This window comes from Vigna unguiculata, chromosome 4 (assembly GCF_004118075.2).
Source record: "Vigna unguiculata cultivar IT97K-499-35 chromosome 4, ASM411807v1, whole genome shotgun sequence".
NCBI classification, from domain to species: Eukaryota; Viridiplantae; Streptophyta; class Magnoliopsida; order Fabales; family Fabaceae; genus Vigna; species Vigna unguiculata.
This window is the reverse complement of record NC_040282.1, coordinates 2,484,812-2,498,607: the sequence shown is the minus strand read 5'-3', so window position 1 is coordinate 2,498,607 and position 13,796 is coordinate 2,484,812. Positions and strand designations below refer to the sequence as shown.

The 13,796-nt window shown below is 33.7% G+C and overlaps 1 protein-coding gene and 1 long non-coding RNA gene across 2 annotated transcripts; one reads left to right on the top strand and one right to left on the bottom strand.

Moving 5' to 3' along the window:
• Positions 1 to 9,656: 9,656 nt before the first annotated feature.
• On the top strand, positions 9,657 to 10,100 carry LOC114182719. The gene is made up of 2 exons (XR_003604175.1): positions 9,657 to 9,722; positions 9,846 to 10,100. It is a non-coding gene; the product is annotated as an uncharacterized LOC114182719 (long non-coding RNA).
• A 1,667-nt stretch (positions 10,101 to 11,767) lies between these two features.
• LOC114182023 (pentatricopeptide repeat-containing protein At1g12620-like) lies at positions 11,768 to 13,330 on the bottom strand. The gene has a single exon (XM_028068764.1). The coding sequence runs from the start codon at positions 13,328 to 13,330 to the stop codon at positions 11,768 to 11,770; it is 1,563 nt and encodes a 520-aa protein (XP_027924565.1).
• Positions 13,331 to 13,796: the final 466 nt, after the last annotated feature.

Below are 13,796 nucleotides of genomic sequence, written 5' to 3'. Positions count from 1 at the left end.
AGATTGAGAAGAAATTTATGGAGGTGCAGAAGGAAACTGTCAGATTATAATTAAGGGCACTCGTAAAGGCAATATATATATATATATATATATATATATATAAAGGGAATGAAAAAGCAGAAAAGAAATTAAAAAAAGATTAACTTTTACTTCCAATATGAACAAATGAAGAGATGGAAGACCAAGCAGATGGGGGGTGCAGATGGTGAACAAATATGGGGTTTGTTCATTGCCAAGAAAAAATGATGCTTAATTCTCATCATATTTTTTATTATGCCTATATATTTAGTTCAGTACTATGAACAGTTTTCCAGATAGCAATTTGTATAACTATTTTGTTGTTATTTATATCTTTTGAGAAAAGAATGTTTGTGCAGCCTAGCACAACATAAACGAAACTTCTATGCATCCTCTTCCATTTCAATGTGATGTTTATTACTAGTTGTGGTTTCCATGCTCCAAATGGTTCTTGTAACTATCTCTCTACTTTTGAAACTGTGCTTTGAAAGGTGGTAAAAACATAAACAACTTTGTTTAGCTTCTGAAGCACTTGAAGTCATCAATAACATCCCAAACATGAGATTCTCTCATAGTTGCATAAACCATAGATAAGAGAAAATGAAGTCACTATATGAGGAACTATATTCTTGCTATGCATTTTGTGAAAGAGATTCATGCTCTTATCCACTTTTTCATTCCTACCTAATCCACTAATGGTGATATTGTAGCTGTATACATTAAATACAATTCAAGAGACTATTTTCTTGAGTGAAATATGTACATTATGATAAATCAAGAACTTCACACCATTAAATCAAGGTGAACTTATGCATTTGAATAGGATAAGATACCTTTGAAGAAGATTGGTGGGAGGGGGTTGAAACAAGGATTGCATCACTCGAACAAGTGTGGCACTCATAGTCAGCGAGGTAAGAAGGGGGAATATGCAGGCGATGGGAGCGACAAAGTGGATGGTTAGGGGGTGAGGAATGGGAACTGTCTTGAGCAAAGGAAGGAGATGGTTAAGTATGGGAAAGTTGTGAAGGAGATGATGGTAGACCAGCTAGAGGAGATGTGTGAGAAGAGGGAAGGGGTTGATTATTAGTGGGCTGAAAGTTGGATCTGATATAATCAAAATGTGAATTGCCAAGAGGAGTGGGTTGAGAAAAAGTGATGGGATGTGTATTAATGGGTTGAGGAGGAGAATTAATTTTTGTAAAGGGGAAAACTTTTTCATTGAACAAAACGTTTCTGGAGACAAAAATCTTTTTGTTATTTAAATCAAGGATGAAATATCCTTTTGTTCCTGTTTGATATCCCAAGAACACACCACGTTTAGCACGAACATCAAATTTTTGACGGGGAAGATTTGTTGAAGCATAGCTCAAACAACCAAAAACTTTTAAAATGGAAAAATCTGGATTGTGTTTATGCAATATTTCAAAAGGAGTTTTATTGTCAATAATTGGGAATGGAGAGTGCGATTTATCAAATAAACAGTGTGTTTAATAGCATATGACCAATAAGGTTTTGGAAGGTGAGATTGAAACATAAGAGCCCTAACAACATTAAGAATGTGCTGATATTTTCTCTCAACTCTACCATTTTGCTGAGGAGTGTAAACACAACTTGTTTGATGAAAAATTCCTTTAGATGCAAAAAACTCCTTTTGAAGAAATTCAGGACCATTATCCGAGCGTATGCACTTAATGGAAAGATTGAATTGGTTTTCAATCAAAAAGACAAAATTTTGAACGTGTGTGCAAACATCCCCTTTAGTTTGAAGAAGAACTATCCATATATATCGACTAAAATCATCTACAATGGTTAAAAAATACTTGTGACCATGAACAAAAGATTGGGAGAATGGACCCCAAATATCCATATGAACCAAATCAAAAGGTTTTGAACCTTTATTGACACTCGGAGAATATGATAATTTCTTTTGTTTGGCTAAGTGACAAATATCACAATTCTCATCGACATGTTTAGAAATAAAAGGAAAATGAGCATGAAGAGTGTTAAGGCGATTTCCAGAGAGATGCCCTAGTCTAAAGTGCCAAAGATTGGCGTTGGTGACAGGTGGAGTAGAGAAATTATTGATGAAGGTGGCTTGGAGAGAACTATGTCTGGAGTTGGTGTGTGTCTCCAAGTGATATAACCCGTGTTTCAACTTAGCCAAACCAATCATCCTCAATGACTTCTTTTCTTGTATTTGACATTGAAAATTAGAGAAAAGAAGTGTGTAATCAGAAGAAGTCAAGAGTTTAGAAATTGAAAGCAAATTAAATTTGAAGTTAGGCACATAAAGAACATCATGAATGGTGAGGTGAGAAGACAACTGAAAAATGCCTGAAATATGAGCAATAACTATAGAGCCATTAGGGAGGTTAATATGGATAGGTTTAATTTTAGAAAAATTTTGGAAGTTGTCAAAAGAATAAGTGATATGATCTGTTGCCCCGAATCAATGACCCAGGAGGTATTGTGTGATGGGTGTGAGGTGTGTGCATTGATTAAGTGATCCGTGATGGTAAAAAAAAAACCAAAATCCATATTACTGGGCTCGGAAATGCCAATGCTGGGAACGTGGGTAAGATTTGCGTGTTTGGACTGAGAAGAGGCTGCTGATCCGTTGCTCTGTTGTTGAAGAAGACCTAGAAGACTTTGATATTGGGCCTTAGTGAAACCATAACCTAGCCCATTAGAGGGAGAACTCAAGGTCATTGAGGAGTGTGGTGAGTCTGCCTCCTGCGTAACATTGTTGACATTAGCGGAAGAAGAAGAACCATCTTTAGTGTGGAAGCGCGGCCGTCCAGGATATCGGGGATGACTAATAGGATACCCATGCTTGGCATAACAGATGTCAACAGTGTGTCCATTACGCCCACAATAAACACATTTTTTGGTGGAGAAATTGCGATTATTGTTACTGGATTGTCCTGTAGGGTGGCCTCCTCCACGTCCTTTCCCGGAAGCACTATTGACAAAAATGTTGGGTTCATCAGCGGGAGACGACAAAGAATTGTGATGCTCTTGTTGAATAATCATGGAGAACACACGGTCAACGGAAGGATGAGGATCCAGAAGTAGGATCTGGGAACGAACAACAGAGAAATGCTCCTCTAAGCCTTTTAGGAAACGAATGATAAAATTTTGTTGGTGATATGATTGTGCAGAACAGGTGCAGTTCGTATAAGGGCGTAAATGATCAAGTTGCTCCCACATGGATTTGAGTGTTGTAAAGTAATCTGTAACAGAACAAGAGCCTTGCTTGAGCGAATATATTTCTTCTTGGAGCTCTGCGATGCAGCGGAGATCACTTTGGGAGAAACCTTCACGAAGATTTGTCCAAATGTTGGATGCACGGTCGAGGAAGATAACACTTTGGGCAATGGGTGGTGATAAGGAATTGAGTAGCCAGGACATAACAAAGGTATTACATCGTTCCCAAGAGGGATAAAAGGAGTTATGGACATCAGGTGGAGGTATGGTACCTGTTAGAAAACCTATCTTGTTCTTGGATATCAAGGCCATTCTAAAGGACTTGGACCAGGAATGGTAATTAGTACCATCCAGAGCTAGAGAAATAAAGACGGAGGATGGATTCTCACTAGGGTGGATATGATAAGGACTGGAGGGATCAAAACAAGGATCAGACCATAGTGGGATAGCTTGATCAGAAACATCTAACATTTTGACAGGCAATGAGCATAGCTCCAGGTGAGAGCTTTGATACCATAAAAGAGAACCAGAAAAGAAGGTTTGCAGGAAGGCTCAATCACAAAAAAGTGATGAGAATGACTTGCTTTATTTACAAAAGATAAAAGATATATATATACAAGTTATACGTTATGGTATGGGGAAAGAAAAAGACAATAGGAAAATAGAAAGTGACACCTCAGCATATTCTAGAATGCTGATAACAAAATGCAGTTACAACAGAAAAGAAGAGAAAATTTTTAATTGAGGTATTGCATTTCGTTTAGATGCTGAGAGTAAAAAGGTCATGGTGAATTCCCTTGATCTTCATTTGCTTAGAAAGGAAAACAACAGTAGGGTAGCGCTTCATATTTGTAAGGGATCCCAAAATCTTACTAAATTCATAAATGGGAGGAACAGGGCGCGTACGAATCATGCTTTCGAATTGGAAAACAGCGTGAGGAACATAATGATCGTGAAGTAATGGGGTCGGTGTGAGAGTGAATTGAAGAGAGGGAAGAAGGGTTTGAAAGAAAAGTGTCCACCCAATTTCGTTTGTTTGGTTAAAATAAATAAATAATAATAATAAATAATAAAATAAATAAAAGAATATATGTTTTGATTGATGGTAGGTTTTTAAACTTTAATTCTACCATGGGAAGAAAGAAAAAAAAAAAGAAGAAATAAAAACCAAGAGAAGGAGATTCTAATTTATTGTTAATAATCACACTCTTTGCATGAACCCAAATGTTTTACATATTTCTACTCCCACTGTTTGCTATTTACACTCTTCGCATGACATGTCAAGAAAGGACGTTTCATAATGTCTGTTTTTAGAGAAGTGTATAATATTAGGAGCAATATTTTTTTATAATAATTTGAATAAATATCGTGCATTTACACTTATGTGCGTTGTCAGTCTGGAAAGGTATTATTTTAATTAGAAGCAAATATTTCCGATAATAATACTTTTAGAGAATTGTACGATTTTAATATTTAGAAGAAAATATTTTTGGTAATAATTAGAACCAATTATATGAATAATATGTTATGATTTGATCACGATCTTTATGTGACAGAAAATATGATTTTAGTAACTACAGGCAATATTTTGTTAATAAGTATAATCAATACCGTGGATATTATGCAATGATATAACAAGACCAATTCTTTCCCCATATATTTTATTATAATTAAATATTACGATCTTAGTGGTACCCAAAAGGCCTATATAAGCACAAAATTTCTTCAATGCAAGGCAGAGAAAAAAATTGGAAAATCCCCTCTCCTTTTTTGTTACAAGAGCACACACAAGGGGGTCACCTTAAGGTAAATTTTCTTTTGCTGCTAGTCTGTTGTTCATGATTCTCTTATAACATCACATATATGATCGTTTAAATTGTTGTATGATCAAATGTGTTTGGGTTCTCATGTTAGATGATTTTGGGTTTGTCATCTATGTGCTCAACCTTTCTCTTTCCTTCTATTTTTATCTTGGTAATTAAAAATGTGTTTTTTTTGTAGGCTTTAATTTTAAAAAAAAATAATAATAAATAAATAAAATAAAAATTACTTCTGTTATATAAGTTTTGAATGTCATGTCAAGTCTCGGACGTGCTTGATAATCAAAACGCTCTTTCATAGCCTTTTAATATATATTTTTTATTTAATAATAATAAAAAACAAAAAAAAATTATAAAATCTTTTTTTCTAAATGTCATGTCAAATCTCAGATTTGCTTGATAACTTTTTTTTATCATGTAGAATCTCGGGTTCTCTTGATATTTATATAAAAATATATATATATATATAAAAAATCTAAAATTTAGAACAAAACAAAATAATAATATGAAACAACAAAATTTTTTACAAAGAACTACGTTATCCCTGATTTTCCAAATAGAAATACGTAGGAACGAGGTACCATCCTCGTCGGGCCAAAAATATAAAAAAATAATTTTGTTTTAATCTTTAATATTTTTGTAGGTGTTTTTATTTTGTTTGATTTTTTGGGAATAACAAACACTTAATTAAAGAAGGAACTGTCTTAAGACGGACGTTGTGGGGTGCTAATACCTTCCCCACACGTAACCGACTCCCGAATCCAAAATTGGTTTTGCAGACCATTCTTTTTTAAGGTTTTTCTATAGTTTTCTATAATAAACTATGGTGGTCACTCCTCTGCTTTTCTTAACTTATTTTTGCCGTTCCATCGCGATCTCGGTTGCGACAAAAAGGATGAAACTTGGGAATGGAAGAAGAAATCTGGCGTGGCATCAAACTTTTTTGACCATATATATATATATATATATATATATATTGAAAATGATATTTTAACAAAATTTTTTGACCATATTTTGACAAATCTGATGTGGCACTAAACTTTTAAAATTTTTATTACAAAAAGTTTTACTAAGTGTACGGTTACACGTGCGGCATTGGTTTGTTTGGAAAGTGAAAGAGAGAAGTGAATTGGAGAGAGAAAGGGAGAATCGGCGAAAGAGAGAAGTGAAAGAGAGAGAGAGAGAGAGAAAAGTAAGGGGTTTGAAGAGGGCATTGTCGAGAGGAACCATGCCCTTGTTCTCAGCGTAAACTCGCCTTTGGACACGAACACTATTCCGTTCTCCCCCATTGCTAGTAGGTTGATGGGTCGCACGCCCGACACCCATGTTTTGGCCTTGTCTTGTGTGTCCATAACTAGAAATAGGTGACCTAATGGTCGCCGCCCGACTAAACATACCAATAGTCACCAGATTCATACGGGCTACTGAGGAGTAAGCAATGATCTTCTTAAGATCGATCTGTCTTGAAGTGGTCAAGGAAGTATATATTATAGCAATCGCGCTTGGAGTATAAATCAAAGGAGTGGAACAAAGTGTTGCTTCGGGAAACATGGGTATTGAAAATCTTAAAAACCCGTGGGTTCCCAATTTTGAAGGAATTCCTGCCAAGATGACGGATCCTGCCGTAGGTGCCTCTACATGAGCTTCGGGTAACCAAATATGAACAGGTACCATAGGCACTTTGACGGCGAAAGAACCAAAAAGCAGAAGAAGTCCAAAAAATCCTAGAAGAAAGAGCAGGTTTCGAAGAAGCAACAGCGCCCGACCAGTCCGAGTTGACACATATGATGGAGTTAGAACAGCTCAAAATTATAATTAAGTACACTTGTAAAGGAAATATATATATATATATATATATATATATATATATATATATATATATATATATATATATATATATATTGTAGCTTTATACACTAAATACCATTTGTTCAAGAGACTATTCTCTTGTGAAATATGTACATTATGATAAATCAAGAACTTCACACCATTAAATCATAGTGCACTCTTTATTCATTAAAATATTGAAGTAATTTTAAGAATTCAATTTAAAAAGTTTAATTATTTATTTGACTATTATAGTTTTTATTTTTTTTCTCGATCTAGGTATTTAAAAGTATTTTATTGCTATTTAAGACGTCGTAAACAAACTTTAAGAATTCAATTAAAATTTTAATTATTTATTTCACTCGATCTAGGTATTTAAGAGAATCTATTTTAAACTTTTGTGCATATCATTTCAATGTTTTCGTCTTATTTCGTAAAAGTTATGTAGAAATAAAATAATATAAGAAACATAAGATATTTAAAATAATATATGCAAGAATGTTTTTTTTAATACATGTACTAAAATAATAAAAATTAAAATATTTTTCAACTATACATATAACTCTTATAAAAGATTTACAAAATCAAAAATCTAACCTAATAACATTTTTTTAGTTTTAAAAAACTGTAAAAAGTTTTCAAAAGATTAAGGAATCTACTCCACTAAAGTTAATTTTAACTAAATTTTGGAATACCTAAAATTAGGGTCCAACGGCCCACCTGGCCCGTTTGGATCATCAGGCACACCTGACCTATCAGGTCTTCGGGCCAACTTGGTCCGTTCAGGTCATCAGGTTCATCCGACTTGTTTGGTTTGTCGGGTCCGCATAGCCCATTCATGTCTTTAGGTCCACCCATCCCGTTCTGGTCATTGGGTCCGCTTGGCCCTTCAGGGTCATTGGGCCTGCCCAGTCTGTACAGGTCATCGAGTAAAGTCCGTCCGAGTCTGAATTTAGCCTGGTTCATCTCAACCCCTAGTCTAACCCAACTAAAAATTTAAATTGAAAATTTGGATTGGATTTTATGAATTATCCATATTTGAAAATATTGATTATAGAATGGATATTCAATCCATAAAATATATAAAATGTAGATTAGATTGAAATCCAGATCCATTAAAATGGATTTTAAATGGATTGGATTGGAGCAAAAGTGGATTGGATTAAGAAAATTAGATTTTAACACAGTTCACTGTTGTTATTGTTTTTCTTTCGTTTCAAAATTTGTCCTATTGGTGTATGTTAGAATATGTGGTTCTCATTCAATTCCTAATACCACACGTTACTTAATCACTAATTCTTAATTATTACTCTGCTCAAGTTTTAAAGACTCTTCATATAGCCTATTTATTGGTTCAGTTTTGAAGACTCTTCAGATGGTCTATTTACTAGTTTAGATTTGAAGACTCTTCATATGGCCTATTTGCTGGTTCAGTTTTGAAGCCTATAAATAACATCTCCATGACTTGAAGAAGGATATATAGAAAAACATTTAAAGAGACACGCTTTGTAATATACACCTGAGTGTATTTTGGTAAGGATTCTTGTTCTCATTAAAAAGCTTTGTACTCTTCTTTTCATAGTGGAACTTTGTTCATTATCGTTCCGTGGCTTTTCCTCTTACATTCAAAGAGGTTTTCCACGTAAATCCTTGTGTGTTATTTTCTCTTGCTCTTTTACTTACTTCTCTTTAATTTCCAATTATCACGATCATGTGCTTCCGCATGCTACGATACCATAACAAGTGGTATCAGAGCTCTTAGTTGGAAATTCCAAAATGTCTGCAAAATTTGACATTGAGAAGTTTGATGGCAAAATTAGTTTTTCTATTTGGCGAGTCCAAATGAGGGTCGTTCTAACCCATAGTGGATTAAAGAAGGCTTTAGATGAAATAGAAAATAAGTCAGCTTCCATGATTGATGAGCACTGAGAGGAGTTGGATAAAAAAGCGCTTTCATCAATCCAACTCTCTTTATCATAAGAGGTTCTCCGTGAAGTAGCAAATGAATCAACCATTGCTGAATTATGGCTAAAGTTAGAGTCTTTATACATGACCAAGAGCCTTGCGAACAAGCTTCGTCTCAAAGAACGCTTCTATACCATTCGAATGGTTCAAGGTACTCCTATTCAATCTAATCTTAATGAGTTTAATTCTATCCTCTTGGATCCGAAAAATATTGATATTAAAATTAATGATGAAGATAAAGTTGTTTTGTTGGTTGTCTCTACCTTCTACCTACAAACATTTCAAAGAAATTATGTTGTATGGAAATAATGATACCTTATCCTTTGAAGATATGTTGTATGGAAATAATGATACCTTATCCTTTGAAGATGTTAAATCTAATTTATTGTCCAAAGAAAAATTTGATCTTGAAGTTCATTCTGTGGACAGGGGTGAGGGTTTAAATGTTAGAGGTAGAACTCAAGAAAAAAGGAGTACAAGTGACAAAAAGTTCAGATCCATGTCTAGGGGACGCAAATCCAATAAATTTTGTCGTTATTGTAAGAAACCTGGATACGAGATTTCTGATTGTTTTATCTTGAAGAAAAAACAAGAAAAACAAGAAAAAGGAAAAACCACACAATCCCCTGAAGTGGCCAATATTGAAGCTGACTCTGACGGTGACATTACTTTGTTTGTTGTCTCTTCTAATAAGAGGAGTAAAACAGAATAGATCTTTGATTCTGGATGTATTTTTCATATGTCCAGAGTTCAAAGTGAATGTCTATGCTATCACTTTGGTGCAGTCCCTTCTCAATAGAGTTCAAAGTTGCAATTGTTATAAGCTTTCATTCAGAGCTAAGTAAATTGCATAAGAAATCTGACCCCAAAATTCCAAGACTATGGGTAGGTGCAGGTGCTTTGTTAGATTTGTGATCATTTATCATTCTTCACTTTGAAGTATCATTTCTATGTTATGCTAGCAAAGACATGTTTCTGACTAACATTTTTCATTTTGTGAACTTTCAGATGGCGATGGAAACATTACCACTTGAATTGGTTAGGGCAAAGTAAGAAGATTTTATTGTATAGTTTCTGAAAATATGAATTGATTTCAATTTGTGAATAGATATCGAACATGGCTTTACTCCAGCAACATTTTGGATATTTGGTTATTTCAAGTTTGATGTGATGTATTTCAAAATTTACGCTTGCAAGATTTCATTGTGTTACAGAAGCATTGCATTGAAATAAATTTTCATCTCTCAACAGAAAGAAACTAAATGATAGAGGGATTTCTACTTTTCATCAAATAAAACTCTCGTTCCTTTCTCTTTGGCTCAAAGTTCATTAAGGTTAGCATTCACCAAATTGAGTACAAAGCTCAATTGTTATATTTATTAAAAAACTATTTTAAACCTACAAAAGAACATATTTTTATTAAAAGAAAGACAAGATTAAATACATTGAATATTGAATACGTAAATATATTCTTTCACTACCAAATTGAGTTTAATATTTAGTAAATCAACCATTTTCATCCCATATTTTATAATATTAGTTATAAACTTTAAGAAAATATTAAATTTATAGATTCGATATTATTTTTATTACAACTTGTTATATAACTGAAATTATTTATTTTTCATAAAACTATATATGAAATAAAACACATGAATGAATAACATATATAAAATTAACCAATTCTATAAATTTAATTTTTATGATTAAATGTTAAATATAATTAAAAATATACCCGTCCATGTACAAATACTAGTTGTATACACAATTCATTTGATCAATGGTAGATAATAAGGTCAAGACCAATGAGCTACAGATTTCTACATTTTAAGGAGACAGGAAAATAACATGTAAAGATGATTTGAGAACTACAAATTAAGGAGATATTGTCTTTCAACCTGCTACACAAGTTCTATGGTAATACAGGAAGCATAAAGAAACATAACTAGAATATATATGGAACAGTCAAATAACAGACAATCTCACACTTCACATGAAGTCCTAGAGCCTATAAGGGGAGTTTTATAGTTTCACTACAGATCAGATAAAACTTTCAGAAATTATAAAACAAGAATGAAAAGAAGTAGGAATTAAGGAAGAAAAGAGGGAACAGTTATCACATACAAATGCAAAATAAATTTGTATGATAATATCATTTTGACTTAGTTGCCAATGAATTCCATTTTTGTTCAGAATGTTCAAATGAAGGTTGTAATCCCATAAACAACTGGATTTTTAAGTGCTTGTTATGATACAATGTTAATTTAATTGCAGTTTTCTTATCAAACTAGAAATTTGAGGCACCTCATAACTTAATAATAGTGATACTAACTCAGCCTTTTTATAATTATATATGCTTGAAGGAAGTGTGACAACGTAGGATCTGTTAAAGAAATTCAGGCTAAAGAGACATGGCATATGCTATACCCGTACTGTCTTCTGCAACCTGATAAAAAATATCTGAAACTTATACTTCATTAATTTATCAGTGGCCATCTTCTCATTGCATAATGAGTTAAATCATTATCAATAAGGTAACATAGTACGATAGTACACTTCCTCAATGATGTTATTATGTTATAGAGAATCTCTAGAAGTACACTTCCTCAATGATGTTATTATGTTATAGAGAATCTCTAGAAGTACAATGAACTTGGAAAAACGAAGACATCAAGATTTAGACATAGCCATCCTTGATTTCAACCCCTCTACTAATCATTTAAACAAATTCTACCATCAAAATTCAATTTCAAGAAACACCGAAGTTCGATGCCAATCAAAATGCAGGGGCAATATTTTAAAAAAAAAATATCAACTCTTCACATCCTATATGCAACAAGGAAACATCAAAGAGGCCACTGCATGAACCAATTCCTTTCTTCCAACATATAGTAAAAGTACAACTTGATATAGAAATGAGGTTTCACCTTTTATGATTTTAACAAGCCTCTAGAGATCATTTCACGAAGAAATATCTTTGCCTTATCAGTCTCATCCTTTGAAAAGAGAGCCCTAATCATTATGCCAAAAGTTACTGCATTGGGCATGCAACTATTGTCTTCCATCTTGGACCATAAAGTCAATGCCTCATCAAGCAAACCCTTTTTACAAAGACCGTTTATCATAATACTATAACTATATACATCTAAAGGGTAGCCTTTAATTAAAAGATCGTGAAAGATCTCTTGTGCCTTCTCAACTCTTCCTCCTCTGCACATTCCATCAATAAGTATGTTCCAGGTGTACATATCCAGCTGAATTCCCTTTTCCATCATTGTCTTCAATAATTCAAATGCCTCGTCTAAATGATAGCTTTTGCATAAAGCATCTATCAAGCAATTGTAAATGATTACATTCGGTTGTTGATTTCTATCATGCATCTCATCAATAAGATCCCAAACATAAGCTATTCTTCCAGATTTGCATAAACCATCTATAAGAGAATTGTAGGTAACTGTATCAGGAACCATGTTTCTCTTATGCATATCCCGAAAGAGATTCATTGCCTCGTCCACTTTTTTACTCTTACCTGATCCATTAATCATGATATTGTAGGTGTAAACGGTAGGTGTCACTCCTACCTTGGTAATAAGGTTGAATACATGTTTTGCATTCTTCACCTCGTTAACTAAGTAATACCCATCCATTAAAGTGTTGAGGGTAACAATATCAGGTTTCACATAAGCTTTCACCATCATAGCTAACACATTCTTGGCTTGTTTTATCCTTCCTTTTTTACACAAGGCATCAATGAGTATATTACAGGTATAAAGATCAGGAGAAATTCCCTTGGCAACCATTTCAGAATACAAATCAAAAGCCTCATTTGCAAGTTCATCTATGAATAGATGATGAATAATTGTAGTGTACATGACCACATTAGGTTTAATCGATCGAACTTCGATTATTCTGAGTAACTGTATGGCAGCTTTGGTTTCTCCAATATCGCACAATCCCTGGATCAAAGTCCCGTAACCGACTTCGTTGAACCGAAATCCTTGTGCTACCACCTTGTCATGAAAGTTGAGTGCTTTTTTCACCTCACCATTTGTACAGAGACCTCGCATGAGTGTAGTTAAGGTTACGACATTTGGGTGATAGCCCAGTTTGAAAATTTTGCCTAATATTGAGAAAGCAAATGTCATCTGAGACAAGTGACAGAAACAATTGATGAGGATGCTGAGAGTAAAAAGGTTATGGTGAATTCCCTTCATCTCCATTTGCTTAGAAAGGGAAATAACAGTAGGGTAGCGCTTCATCTTTGTGAGGGATCCCAAAATCTTACCAAATTCATAGATGGGAGGAACAGGGTGCGTACGAATAATGCTATCGAATTGGAAAACAGCGTGAGTAACATAGTGATCGTGAAGTAATGGGGTCTGAGTGTGAGAGCGAAAGGAAGAGAGGGAAGAAGGGTTTGAAAGGAAAGGATGAAACTTGGGAATGGAAGAAGAAAGACCAAACCTTAACGTAGTTCTTGAGATCCAAATCATTCTTACCTTAGGGAATTAGTAACCTGATCTGACTCTATTAATACTCATCTATAACCACATTTTTACACTTATAACGTATATAATATCTAATACTTTGTTTTTATCTCTCTATATCTATATATATATACATATATATATATATATATATAATTAGTTAAAATTAACTTACGTATTTTTTAATTTTCTTTATGAGTTGATTTGGATTACATTTTTTATTTTTGTGTAAGTCTTAAAGAGTGCCATAAGAGTGATGATAGAGGGAATTCTTTTGAACTTTCGCTTATTGGCTGTAAATGCATTGGAGCTTATGTACGAAACAAGAAGAATCAAAACCAGGTAACAAAACAGAGTTTCCATTTCTCTTAATTATTATATCTTATTTTAGCTTATAAAATTGGTTGAAAGTATCTGATTAAAACAGTGAACTTGTCATGCAGATTTGTTGGATATGGCAAAAAGTGAGATC

What these genes read in the sequence shown, in the direction of transcription:
- LOC114182023 (XM_028068764.1), bottom strand. Translation starts at nt 13,330, where the DNA reads ATGATTTGGATCTCAAGAACTACGTTAAGGTTTGGTCTTTCTTCTTCC.